The sequence below is a fragment of the Borostomias antarcticus genome, assembly GCF_949987555.1.
Source record: "Borostomias antarcticus genome assembly, chromosome: 4".
In the NCBI taxonomy this organism is placed as follows: domain Eukaryota; kingdom Metazoa; phylum Chordata; class Actinopteri; order Stomiiformes; family Stomiidae; genus Borostomias; species Borostomias antarcticus.
In genome coordinates this window covers 11,772,210-11,785,036 of record NC_140237.1, presented here as the reverse complement: position 1 = coordinate 11,785,036, position 12,827 = coordinate 11,772,210, and the positions used below count along the sequence as shown (strand labels likewise).

General features: G+C 46.4%; 2 protein-coding genes across 2 annotated transcripts; one reads left to right on the top strand and one right to left on the bottom strand.

Moving 5' to 3' along the window:
* Positions 1-1,647: 1,647 nt before the first annotated feature.
* gfod2 (glucose-fructose oxidoreductase domain containing 2) lies at positions 1,648-4,227 on the bottom strand (the record flags this gene model as incomplete). Its single annotated transcript, XM_084436524.1, has 2 exons — positions 1,648-2,555; positions 3,975-4,227. 2 exons carry the CDS (start codon positions 4,225-4,227, stop codon positions 1,648-1,650), a joined length of 1,161 nt encoding a protein of 386 aa, XP_084292650.1.
* Positions 4,228-8,694: 4,467 nt separating this feature from the next.
* thap11 (THAP domain containing 11) lies at positions 8,695-10,422 on the top strand. Its single transcript, XM_084437277.1, has one exon. It carries the CDS (start codon positions 8,758-8,760, stop codon positions 9,613-9,615), a length of 858 nt encoding a protein of 285 aa, XP_084293403.1. The 5' UTR covers positions 8,695-8,757; the 3' UTR covers positions 9,616-10,422.
* The last annotated feature ends 2,405 nt before the right edge of the window (positions 10,423-12,827 follow it).

Below are 12,827 nucleotides of genomic sequence, written 5' to 3'. Positions count from 1 at the left end.
ATGGAGCTATGTATCGGTAGAGGAGTGGTCTGCCCTCTATCGTACCGGTGGTCCTCGCAGAACCAGCATGAGCCCTGGCCCCACGTCGGTCAACGAGATCTGCCTCTGATGAGTAGCTTGAGGATTCATATTATATTAATATACCTGGTATCTGACACAATTGTCAACTCGCTACACTCCAAAGAATTCAACTCGGTGGAGTGGGCGGATTACAGGTGTTGACCCAGGCAAGCCTGATGCACCTGTTTGGGTCAGTGCATAAAATTAGGATGGGGGACAGACGCACCCAACCAACCAACCCCCCCCTCCCACACACACACACACAAACACACACACACAAAATCATCAAGAACACAGAAATACAACGGTGAGGTTTTTATTAATAAGAGATATGACATGAATAAGCACCAGTCCCTCGTTCACTCAAACAAACCCCTGGCCTTGTGTCAAACAGTGATGTTACCAGGTAAAATTAAATAAACAAAAAAAATATAAATATGCATCTAAAATTTTTGTCCAGCTTCACATGGACATTCATTAAATACATAAAAAACTAACTCAGTAAAGCAAGTTTATTTTAATAAATACAGCTCATCGGTTTTCAGACAGAACTGCACATTAGCTGGCTGGTTCCAAGACTAACAACATTGCAGTTATGTTTAGTGGCAAATATCAATGCAGAGACAATGCAGATATGCAAAACTGGATTGATAATATAAATACTCTGAATAATAACTAGCCAACATTCATATAATTTAGGGTGCAGTTCAAGTAGTTGCTCAATGACAGCATTAGCTGACAGCATATTGGGTAATATAACCCAATGCATCATAAAATCCAAGACCAACTGTCTTGAGGTATTGATGAACTCCATCTTTGAAAGTAAGGGTATGTAACCATATGTACTGTATGCTTTCTGGTGAATGATACACACTTGAATTTATGTGCACTTAGTTGAATGGCATCTGTAACAATAAACCTGTAACATTGAACAGAACAGCTACAGTAGAACCATTCCAACCAACCATTCTTTACAGTTATGTCGATGAAGCTGTTCATGTTATGCGTTAACTTGCGCTGCTTAGCAATAGAAGCTTATTGTGACGTAGTCCTCTGGGTCGTCTGGTCTGTTACAGACTACCTCCCCAGCAGGTCTGCTGGACATGTCCCAATCCGGAACAGTGCCCTAGTTTCGACACTCAAGTTCGTATAAAAGGTGGACTGATGGGGATCACTTGTTTGTATGAAAGGCCTAGAGTAGTAGGGACCAGGAATAGATGTGAGATTGAGGACATTGTTCCATCAGTAGACATGAGGCACAGTGAGACACTATGATGACACTAAAAACTACCTCTCTGGAGAGGTAACCAGTGATTTGACAGGAATGTAGATGTGATTATATATATTTCAGCCTTCCCCTTTTCATCTATGTCAGAACAAAAACATCCCTGACAGTGTGTAAATCATTAGTTTCGCCATCTTAATGGTAAACTAAATATGTACACACAAAGTACACTTCACATAAACCCCTCTGAGGCTTGGAAGAGGTCTCCTCCGGTGTTGGGCCCCTCCTCCAGGGGGGTGGGTTGAGTCTCCCCAGGTGACAGGGGCCTCCCTCCACCAGAGATGTTGAGCATGTTACTGTGCTTAGTTCTTGTTCCTCTGCAGCGCCTCACACAGGTTGTGGTTGGGATCCGGTTCCTGGGTCATGACCTCCACGCTCTCCCACTCCCCGCTGCGGCTCGACCGCTTCACCGCCTCCACCACCGTCTGCACGTACAGCCCGTCCTCAAACGTTGCCGCCATGACCACTGGCCCCCGCGCCCATGACCGGCGTTCCTCGTGTGCTTGGAAGGCGTCTCTGAGAGCCGTCACCATGGAGCCCAGCCCCCGCAGGTGAGGAAGGGGGAGGTCCCGGAGCGCCAGTCCGACCTCCTCGTTGTCCCCCAGCAGAAGCTCCTCCCTGTTTCCCCCGTTACGCTGCCCGTACAGTTCTGTTCCCCTGGCAACAAGCCTCCCTGCCGAGCCAACCACCATCACCTCATGCATGAAAGCCCCCGGCATGTTAAAGTTCAGTGTGACAGTGCAGCACACCCCACCGGACCCGGACCCAGAACCGCTCCCTCCCATTAACATCTGGAAGAAACAGAAGTCGTCGCTGGTGACCCGGCGGATCCCGTGGATCGATCCATTCTGCCTGACGAAGGTCCGCAGCAGACCGTGAACGCGGCGCGCCCGCGCCCCTGTCAAGTGACTCAGCAGGTCTATGAGGGCGGAGCCGACCGTGTGAAGCCCGCCCCCTCCCATCAGCTCCTCGCACGTCCAGCCGTACGATTGGTCGAGGAGGCTGGGGCCGTAGACGCGGACGTCGCACACCTGCGGCTCGCCCACGTATCCCTCCGCCAGGAGACGCCGCATCAGGACAAACGCTGGCAGGAAGCGTAGTGTGTTACCCACAATGCTGAGCAGCTGGGGGTAGTACCTGGCTGCGGTCACCATCTTGAACGCGTCCACAGCCGTGGCAGCCTTCTCACAGACAACGTTCTTACCAATGCCTGCAGAGAGAAGGTGGGAGAGAAGGAAGGGGGAGGAAGTGGGTGGGAGATGAAAGGGAGAGAGTGATTTGACAGGAATGCAGTTCAATTTACACGACAACTTACTTAATTTCACTCCCTCGACTCTATTTAATCAATATATATGTTAAAATGGTTTGAGTCAATTAACTGAAGAAACATGTGGGTGAGGCAGGGCTGGGTGTTAGAAAAGCACTGTTCCTGTCAACGGCTCTGCCATGTACATAACTACTTTGTTGTTGTGTTTGTGTTAATGTATGTGTGTGTTAATATACAGTACAGTATCTGTGTGTGTTAATATGTGTGTCTGTAGACACATGACCTCAGCCTTAGTCTCGCATAGCCAGACCTATCTCCACACTTTGTTTACGCTGTGCCAGCGCCGGAGACAGGTCTGGCTGGACATATTACCATTCTGCAATAGGGGGGAAAAAAACACAGTATTTGTTTAAACCAATCACAGTCCCCAAAATAGTCTGGATCAAATCTGATCGGTGCCGAGAGAATCTCTCGGCCGAATCAGATTAATTTGTGTCGCCAGACTCGCCACTGGGCAGTGTGACAACGAATGACAAGGTTTATTGCCCAAACCTACATCGGTTGAGCCAGACCACCTCAGCCTTGACCCATGAGCCCCACCTATGGTCAACCGACACGGTAGGAAAAAGTACATAATGTGCTCAGCACGCACGTGCAACACACACACACACACACACACAAACACACACACACACAAACAAAGACACATTCCTCAGCTCTGTGCCCAGTGGAATTATCAGCTCAGTTGGGAGGAGGATGTGTCGGTCGACTGGTGGGGACATACTCAGGAAGCAGGAAGTAAAGTAGGAAGCTGAGATCAACGCCCAGGAATTCCTGACGATAAGTTTACCTCACCTCTTTTGACATCACGTAATTTACACTCCACTATCAGATTTTCAACACCCTGACAGACCTGCTCATGGTAGCTAGATTCAGAGTAGGGCCATGGATTCACTGACCACTTTTATCACGCTTTTTTCTCCCCCCAATTTATTTCAAATGGTCGTGTTTTCAGAGGTGCCTGGGGGGATGGCGGTCTACAAGAGATTGAAAGAGGAATGCTACCATTATCAGCACTCATCAGGCGTGTTTACCTTAACCTGTAGAGGCACTGAGTCTCTGTGTCTTCCATGCTGAATGTGTGTGAGTAAACACTGCAGATGTGTTGGATGTAAACAGTGTGTATTGTTGCACCACCGTGTAAACGCTGGGTAGTAACTGATTGGCCATGCTCTCTGGGATGAGGGTGGGGGAGATCCCCAGTCTGACATACTACCCGTGTCTGGGTGGGGTCAGACCCCAGAGAAACTCAAGTGTGTGACGTTTCAGCGTCGGTGTGTATGCTTGTGCGTATGGTCTTACCTAGTGCTTTAACCGCAATCTGCCGTGTGAGCGGAGGTGGGATGTAGATGCAGACCAGGTCGACGTCAGGGTGCAGCAGGACGTCGTCCGATTGGCTGGTGTGGAATGGAATGCCCAGTTCCTGGGCCAGACAGCGCGCCTCCTCCTCGCTCCGCCCCCAGAGGGCGTGCACCTCAAACCCCTCCCCTCGCAGCAGCGGCACCAGCTCCCTCGCTGTGCTCCCTGTACCGAACACGCCCACCCCTGGCAACATGGCCGCCGCCTCACGTCCGGTCCTCACCGCAGCCAGCCTCACAGCCTCACCAGCATCCCAGCAGCCTCAGCCTCTACACCAGCCCCCTCAGAGGGAGGCAGTACGCTGCTGTAGTACTCAGGCAAGGTGGCCTTCTCCTATAAGAGTGCAAAAGGCAAGAATGGATTACAATCCACAGGATACCCCAGAGGAACACAGAACCCACCAGAGGAACCATACCTGTCTGACCGCACTGCTACCTGACCTGATTGACCAGCTGAATGAGATCTGTAGTAGTAGTCTTTGTTCTGCAGATGTCTCACTGCATAGTTAACATGCCATTCCTGAGGAGTTTCACTAACACACCCGACACAAACTCCAAACCGTCTGCCCTTCTGTCCAGGAAACCCCCTATAGGTGTCTGTTCTCCAAGTCTGTCATCTTGCGTTGATTCCTTAAATGTACTTACTGTTCATACAAAAAATACCCTATCGATTTATGTAATTACACTGTTCATAAACCCCCCCAATCTACCTGGGTTCATAAACACACCAAGAACAAAGTGCGCGAGGGGCAGCGTGAGGCTATATTTATCTACAGTCAGGAGAGGCAGGTTATCACGGGTGCACGCGAAAGGGCAGGGGATGATAACGCACTGTAGGGACTTGTGTTCATACGACAACAACTAGTTATCAGCACAAAGGGCACGGACACTTCCCAATGGCCATGGAGTCGCGGCCTCATTTGCATGTGAAAGAGTGCACCTGCCAACTGAGCACAAAGAGCATACCCATCCGTCTCCAGCATTCAGTCTCTATTAACCAGCAGATTCTTCCTCTAGACTGGGCTTCAAGCTGATTAAATACTTTCACTACGTTTTTGATTTATAGGGTTTCTCTTACAGTGTTTAACATCCGAATTCAAACGTACGAATGCAATGTGATTTCTAACCCATTGAGCATGTTTAAGGCTGTAAGGCTAACGTTAAGAAAGAACAGCAATATATCTAATCTGACCTGTCTGGCTAACGTTAGCTAACAGTGATGATGATGGCTAACTCAGCTCACCATGCACAGCCACAGACACCCTGGCCCTGCTCTGAAGAGCACGAGTCGGCACATAACGTTAGCGGATCATATAATTGCTCTCGAGGTTTAAATTAGAAAACACACCAACAATCTGTGAATGATATTGGGTTGATCGTTACCTACCCGTTGGTTGCAGACACGCTCGTTAGCTAGCGTTTAGTTAGCTACTGCCTCATAGTAGGACAGTGCTCAAGGGATAACGTGCCCCAGTCTCTCCGGGTGAAAATCCGGTCGTTCAGATAAATGCCGGTGCAGGTGGCTATTTCGTTATTATCCTTACATTACATTCTCAAGAATAATTTAAGTTTCGTGTTTCGACCACGGTTTCGACCCTCAGCAATTGGGCTGGAACTGATGCGATTGCGCAGTCTAGCCCGTCTGACAAAATTCCAGACACGCCCATCTGCAGCATCCGGTCATTGAGCAAGAGACGAGCTGCAAATCAGGTCCTCTTCCCAGCTCATAGCCAGGCTTGGTCCTCATCCCAGCTCATAGCCAGGCTTGGTCCTCATCCCAGCTCATAGCCAGGCTTGGTCCACTTCCCAGCTCATAGCCAGGCTTGGTCCTCTTCCCAGCTCATAGCCAGGCTTGGTCACATGGGGGTATAATATAACTGATCCTCTTCCCAGCTCAGGTAGCCTACATGTAGTCTACTATACCCTAGAAATGCTCGGGTGAAAAACGCTAACAAAAGCACCGTTTATCTAACTTTTACAGCATTTTCTGGGTTTATCGCCAGTTTAGAATTAAATAATAATAATTAAACCTTTTTATTTTTGAAAATGCATAATACACACATCAACAGTCAACAGCAGCATCATGATGTTAGTCTGCTAACCCTTTGATTAACGAGATACAGAAGGCTCAGCGTCTCCATCTCGTTTAAGACGCGGTTTCCACCGGTGGCACAGGGAATGAGCCTGCGGTATTCCATGGGGAGATAGAGAAGGAAGTCACAAAGCCTTGCCTGGGGAGAGAGAAGGAATAGAGGAAACGCTCACAACGGAATAAATGGTTGGAGTGATGGGACTTGCACTCACCTGCGCAGAAACAGCTCCACGTCCGCCACCTCGATGGCCGTCCTCTTCGCGTGAGCAGCATGCCTCCAGGTCATCAGCCAGTCGGTCAAAGTAGCGATTCATTCTGAATCAATTTACACGACAATTTACTTAATTTCACTCCATCGACTCTATGTAATCCATTAAAATCAAAATTGTCAAAATTGTTTGAATCAATTATCTGAAGAAACGTGTCATCTTGATTCTCTAATTAATACTCCAACGCGGTGAATAAGAGGGTATCCTAATTGCGTTATGAACCACCCAGACCTTTCAGGTCGTCTGGCACAGGCTGCTTTCTGTCCCCAGAGTTAAAACAAAACATGGCAGCGTTCAGTTTTATGCTCCACATTTCTGTAAACTTCCAGAAAACTGCAGGTCTGCTGCACCTCAGTTATTTTAAATAAAGACTGAAGACTTTTCTTTTTGCCGCTGCTTTTTATGAAATCAAATAATTATTCATCGCACTGAAACTCTTATTCCTGTATTTTATTTTTCTTGCATTTTGATTTAAATGTCATTTTTTGCATTTCCTTTTATATTAGGCCTACCTTTTATGCGTTTCTTGCACTTTGTCTTGATGCTTTTAATGTCCCATGTAAAGCACTTTGAATTGCCTTGTTGCTGAAATGTGCTATACGAATAAACTTGCCTTGCCTTCATCAATGTAGCCAAAATAAATAACTGCCTGAGAACTCAATGTCCACTAGAGGAGTGTAGTGAGTTTCTTATACATCTTTTAGGACAGGGTAAATATCTGCAGACACCTTGGTCTTGGAAAAGTGTTTGAACACACTCATGATGTAGCTTTTAGGGGGTGTGAGTTTCTTCTCGGCTGAACCAGCCTGCTTGGGCTTCACCACAGCTGCAGCTCCTGGAGACACCCTGGAGCCCAAAACAGAATTAAACACAAACAAGTCCTGATGTCTTAACTGATTAAACTCCACCAGTCATGATAATTGGTTATGATCAGAGGACAGTGATGGTGGTAAATGGTCTGCACTTATATAGCGCTTTTATCCAAAGTGCTTTCCAGTGACCTCATTCACCAATTCACACATCTATGGCGGCAGCTGCCATGCAAAGTGCTAGCCTGTTCATTGGGAGCAGTTGGGTGTTCTTGCTCAAGGACATTTCGACATGTGGACCGGAGGAGCCGGGATTCGAACTACTGACCCTGGTGGACAACCTGCTGATAAATGTGTATGATCAGCCCCCAGTGATGATAAATGTGTATGATCAGCCCCCAGTGATGATGAATGTGATTTGCCTCGCCTGGGTCTCTGAGAACGGTGGGCATGACCAGGCCCACCCAGGCATTGTCATGGAGGTCTTAGGCAGTTACTCTCTATGCACCAACACACAAACCTGCTTCCATTCATGTCTACCAGAGAACAGTTAAGGGTCTAACCTTCACACTAGTTTCTATCATCCTCCTCCCACTCCTCCTGTTGATGAGATTCAGCTACTTCTTCTGTCTGGGTTTCAGCTACCGCTTCTTCTTCTCCTCCTGTTGCTGAGTTTCAGCTACCTCTTTGTCGGTTTGAGATTCAGCCCCCTCTTGTTTGTGTTTGACTTTCAGCTACCTCTTCTTCGTCTGTCTGAGATTCGTCTACCTCTTCTTCGTCTGTCTGAGATTCGTCTACCTCTTCTTCTGGCTGAGTTTCAGCTACCTCTACTTCTTCGTCTGTCTGAGTTTCAGCTACCTCTTCTGTTTGATATGCAGCTACCTCATTGTCTTCTGTCTGAGCTTCTGACATTTTCTCTTCCTCCATCTGTGATTGGGACTCCTCTGGTCTCAGAGCTCTCTCCCTGACCAGCCACTCCTGACAACTCTCCCCCTTTCTCCTCCACCTCCATGTCCTCCTCCTCTAAGTGAAACTGAGTAAATGTTACTAGTATCTTATCTAGCCAGATTATTACTTTTCTGCGGGTGTCTTCTCCTTTTCTGCTACTGTTGTTTATCTGACTCACGCCCCATCCATGCTCCCGCCTTTGAATTTAAGTGTATACTCGCGAGTAGCGAGAGTTGAAGAGTAGTTTTGAACATAGCTCTGGGAATTGTAGTTTTTGAAGTAGCTCTCGTTGACATATCCTTTGAATTAATTAATAATGGATCGAGTGGTTCATATACGGTGGTGTTCAGAATATATTTAAGTATTTACATCTCAGTGCAGTCTCCACAAACTATCTGTGCGTCATTTTAATAGAATAAAATAAAAACGAATATTATGCGGAATAACCTGTTCATGAACCAAAACAGGAAGTTGTAAGCATTGTGGGACGTGTAGTTCCGCTTCAAGGCCGCTGAGCTTGATAACAGCGCGGAGAAGAACTAAACAACAGTAAATTTGCCCAAACTTCTAAAGAAATATCGCTTTGGTCTGATTTACGTTAGAATAAAGATGCCTGGATTCACCTGCTGCGTCCCTGGCTGCTACAACAACTCGCATCGGGACAGAGAGCTACGGTTCTACACATTTCCCAAGGATACCACGCAAAGGGAGATTTGGCTAAAGAACATCTCTCGGGCCGGGGTGAGCGGTTGCTTCAGTACCTTCCAACCCACAACCGGCCACCGAGTCTGTAGCGTTCATTTCGCAGGTGGAAGAAAAACTTATACTATTCGAGTTCCGACTCTGTTCCCGCTGCGAGGAGTGAATGAACGTAAGAGCCGAAGAGGAAGGAACAGGAAAGTGTCTGCACCAACAACCCCTGCTCCCGTTTCCAGTCCTAAACGCTGTTCTACCCCCGGCAACAACATTGTGATCACCAATGTTGTTTCGACTGCACACATTGCGGCTGAAACCGCTGGGAACGATGCAGGTACCGATACAAACACCGAGAACCCCCCTGTGATTCAGATAGACCAAAACGGTGAATACATTGGCCCTGCGAATCTACCCGCTCAGGGAGACGGGACCTTCACGGCAGTTGTGTCGAGTTCCACTGACCTGACCAGGGACACCTTATCCCCAGCGGACGCCGCTGCCCACCAAGAAACCCTGCAGTACATTAGCGTCATCTGCAGCCCACTGGACCACGCATACTCACTGACCACCGGCACAACCTCCGCCGAACTGTTGCGGAAGCTGAACGAGCAGCGGGACATCATCGCGCTCATGGAGGTGAAGATGAAGGAGATGAAGGCGACCATCCGTCAGCTGCGCGTCAGCGAGGCCAAGCTGCAGGAGGAGGTGCGAGAGCGGGACCGTTTGCTGTCAGCCGGGGCCTCTGGTGTGGTTATTGTTGGTAGAAAATAATTTTGACAGACGATACGCAACCTAGGACTCAAACATGAGCAGAAGACACCAAGGAATCAGAGAACAGAACAGCAAGGCCTCTTTTGTACGAATATAAGCGATGACAATTTTATTTTCAATATAGTGCAGATAGCTACTTCTTTGTCTACTACTAATGGCACTATTTGTTGGCCAGCTAGTCGATAGTAATAATCCCATAGTTGCCTAAAAACATTGCCCGGTGTAGTCCACCAGTTGTGTAACATACAAGCAGCACCTCAGAGGGGAATGTGAAAGACATTGTCCAGGGCCCCATCAGTCCTGGGACTCTACTAAGTACATTATTTTTTGCATAAACAAACATTTCACAATTATGAATTAGGCTTCCTTTTTCATGTGATAAACAGGTTGTACTAGTATGTCAGTGTTGGCACATACATTTTCTCGCCTCTCGCTCTCGGAGACTCCTCCAGAACAAGGTTCTACTGTGTACAAGGACTGAGGGAGATCATAGAGGGGCTGACCACCATATGAATTATCTGAGGCCCACTATGTTGGTCAGTGAGATCTATGCGTCTTCAAGGACGTTCTGACACCCAGAGACTCACTCATTGACTGCATCTCCAGTCCTCCCTTGTTAAAGTGTTTGATGCACACCTGGTTGTGTCTATCTCTGACTGTCGATGTGACAGCCATGGCCTACGTGTGATGAATGATTGTTCTGAAACTTAAACCATATCAGTTTGAAGTAAATTTCATTTTTGAAATAGCAGATTATCCTGAGTTTTTTTATTGCAACATTACCCATGGGCTTTCAAACTGTCTATTGTGTGCAGACTTGGGACGAAATACTTTCAATCACTTGAGCGTTTGTTTGAGCCTGCCTAGAGTGTCCTGTGAGTGGGATTTTATCCACAGTAAAGTATTTCAAATTGCATTTTGACTCAGGTATGATTGTGTGTGATGATATTGGTACGATATACATTACAGTCAGGCTGGCTGTGGTTGCTATTGAGATAGAATAACTTGAAAGGCTCTGGAACTGAAAGTATTTCTCAGGGAATGGATTTGCATACAAGCATTCTGTATGAACTCTCACTTCAGATGCATCTGTATTTTATGAACTGTAGATGGCAGTGTGACAACAGTTTGGACACTACTCCTACAGTAATAGTCCTTGAGCATTGAGGGCTTCTCTTCATTTCAGTGACCTATCTGATTTAATGATTGGCCCTTTTAAAGGTACGGAAAAACAGTTGTGCAGTGTTCATAGGTGTGTGTGTGTTTTGAATATTTGACTCAACTAAAATAATGTGCTTGTGTTTGGGGACTACTATTTGTGTGCAGTTTTATTTTATATGGAGTTAGATCCTAACCGAGGTTCGGGAGGAGAAAAGACACAACAGTCTCCAATCTAACGAGAAGCAGCTGGCCACGCCTCGCTAATCAACTCAACCAGACACCTGCTACCTCTGTGCCTTTGAGGTAGTTTCCTGCTTGACAACACTCGAACAATTGAACACTATGCACAACTGTATACTTGAATGTTATTTAATTGCACTGCCTACATCATGGACACAGGCAGTCATCCATGATCGGATGGGGTAAGTAGATGAGGATGATACTGATAGACTGCTAGATGACAGATGGTATAGTAAATTGCCAGTTTGGGAACATCTAAATGTCTAGCTGAGTACCTATGACGAGAATGAGGAACTGATTGGCACTGATAAGATACTGTAAGGACAAGTGATTACAAGAATTCAAAGTACCTTTACCCGTACTTGTTACACATGGCAAATAAACTTTCTATTCTATTCCAGGTACTAAGCAGGGCTCTGCTGAGCTCCTCGAAGCCCGGCAGATGACCTGAAGGACTCATCTGCCACACCGAGTCTCATGCCTGGATATACAACCACAGCTCGTTCATTCGTTCATTGATTCGTTCGTTCATTCATTCATTCATTCATTCATTCATTCTGTTGTTCATTCCTTCTGTTCATTCATTTATGTTACTCATTCTGTCATTTTGCTCATTGTCATTGGTTCATTATGTTAATCTCAGTAAACTTCGTTAATCATTTTAGTTGTTGGTGTAGCCTTTTGAATCTTGTCTTGTGAATCTGAGGCTTATCTTATACCCAACTGATAAAAAAAAAAAAAATGGTAGTATACAACTTTAGCGAATGCTGGGTATTTTGAATAATGAGTGTTTATTTGACAGAGAGGGAGGATGGAGAGAGGGAGGGTCCTGATCCTAATCTCATCTGGATTATTCTTTTCACCCGTCAGAGTTACGTAATTACTTTATCCAGGGTTGTCAATCAAACTTACTCAACTCTCTCCCATTCTCTTCCCGCTTCACTCCATCTCTCTCTCTCTCTCTCTCTCTCTCTCTCACTCCCCTCTCTGCCCTCCCTCACTCTCTCCGTGACACTCCACACAATCTGTGTCATCCTCTCAGACTCATGTCTGGTCCTTTTACGGTCTGACTCTCTTAGAGCCTGATTATGTGTAACAGCCAAATCAAATGTAAATACTATGTGTGCAATTGATCTGATTCTCCCTGTCCCTTTGAGTTAAACCATATGTTATGAAAGAGTATTACTATATTGAGCTGTCTCGACATCAGTGTGTGTACAGTATGTGTGTATGACTCGCTGCAGGGCAGCTCTACAGATGTGAAGATGGACTTATCTGCTAATACCTCAGCCATCTGGGGGCAGAGAGGTGGGAGGAGAAAGTGAATGGAGGAGGGGTATGTTACATTTACACACAGCTGACCCCTGTAGGAGGGGGATGATTCCAGGGGGCGCTGCTCCTCCCACTGGGGGCTGTGAATCTCTCCCAGGTGGGCTGGATCCTCTAATCCTCTCTGATAGGATCTGCTCCATCTGCCAACTTCCCCCCCAACATCCCAGGATTTAACCCAGTACACGTATATGTCTGTACGTTGGTGTGTGGATTACAAATCTGTGTAAATGTTTATGGTTACATTTGTGAACAATATTATTGTGTACAATTTGGTCTTTCTGTTAGGGCAACTTCATCAATCAATGAGTATCTCAATAATATTTATAAATCTTCTGAACTACATCTCACGAAGGCATGTTCAGACTATATAATTCATGTTAAGACCATCTCTCGGGAGATAATTTCTCTCCATTTCTCTTGTTGGAATACAGCATTTATCATAAAACCATTGCTTCTGACATCTTTTACTGTAAGTATCC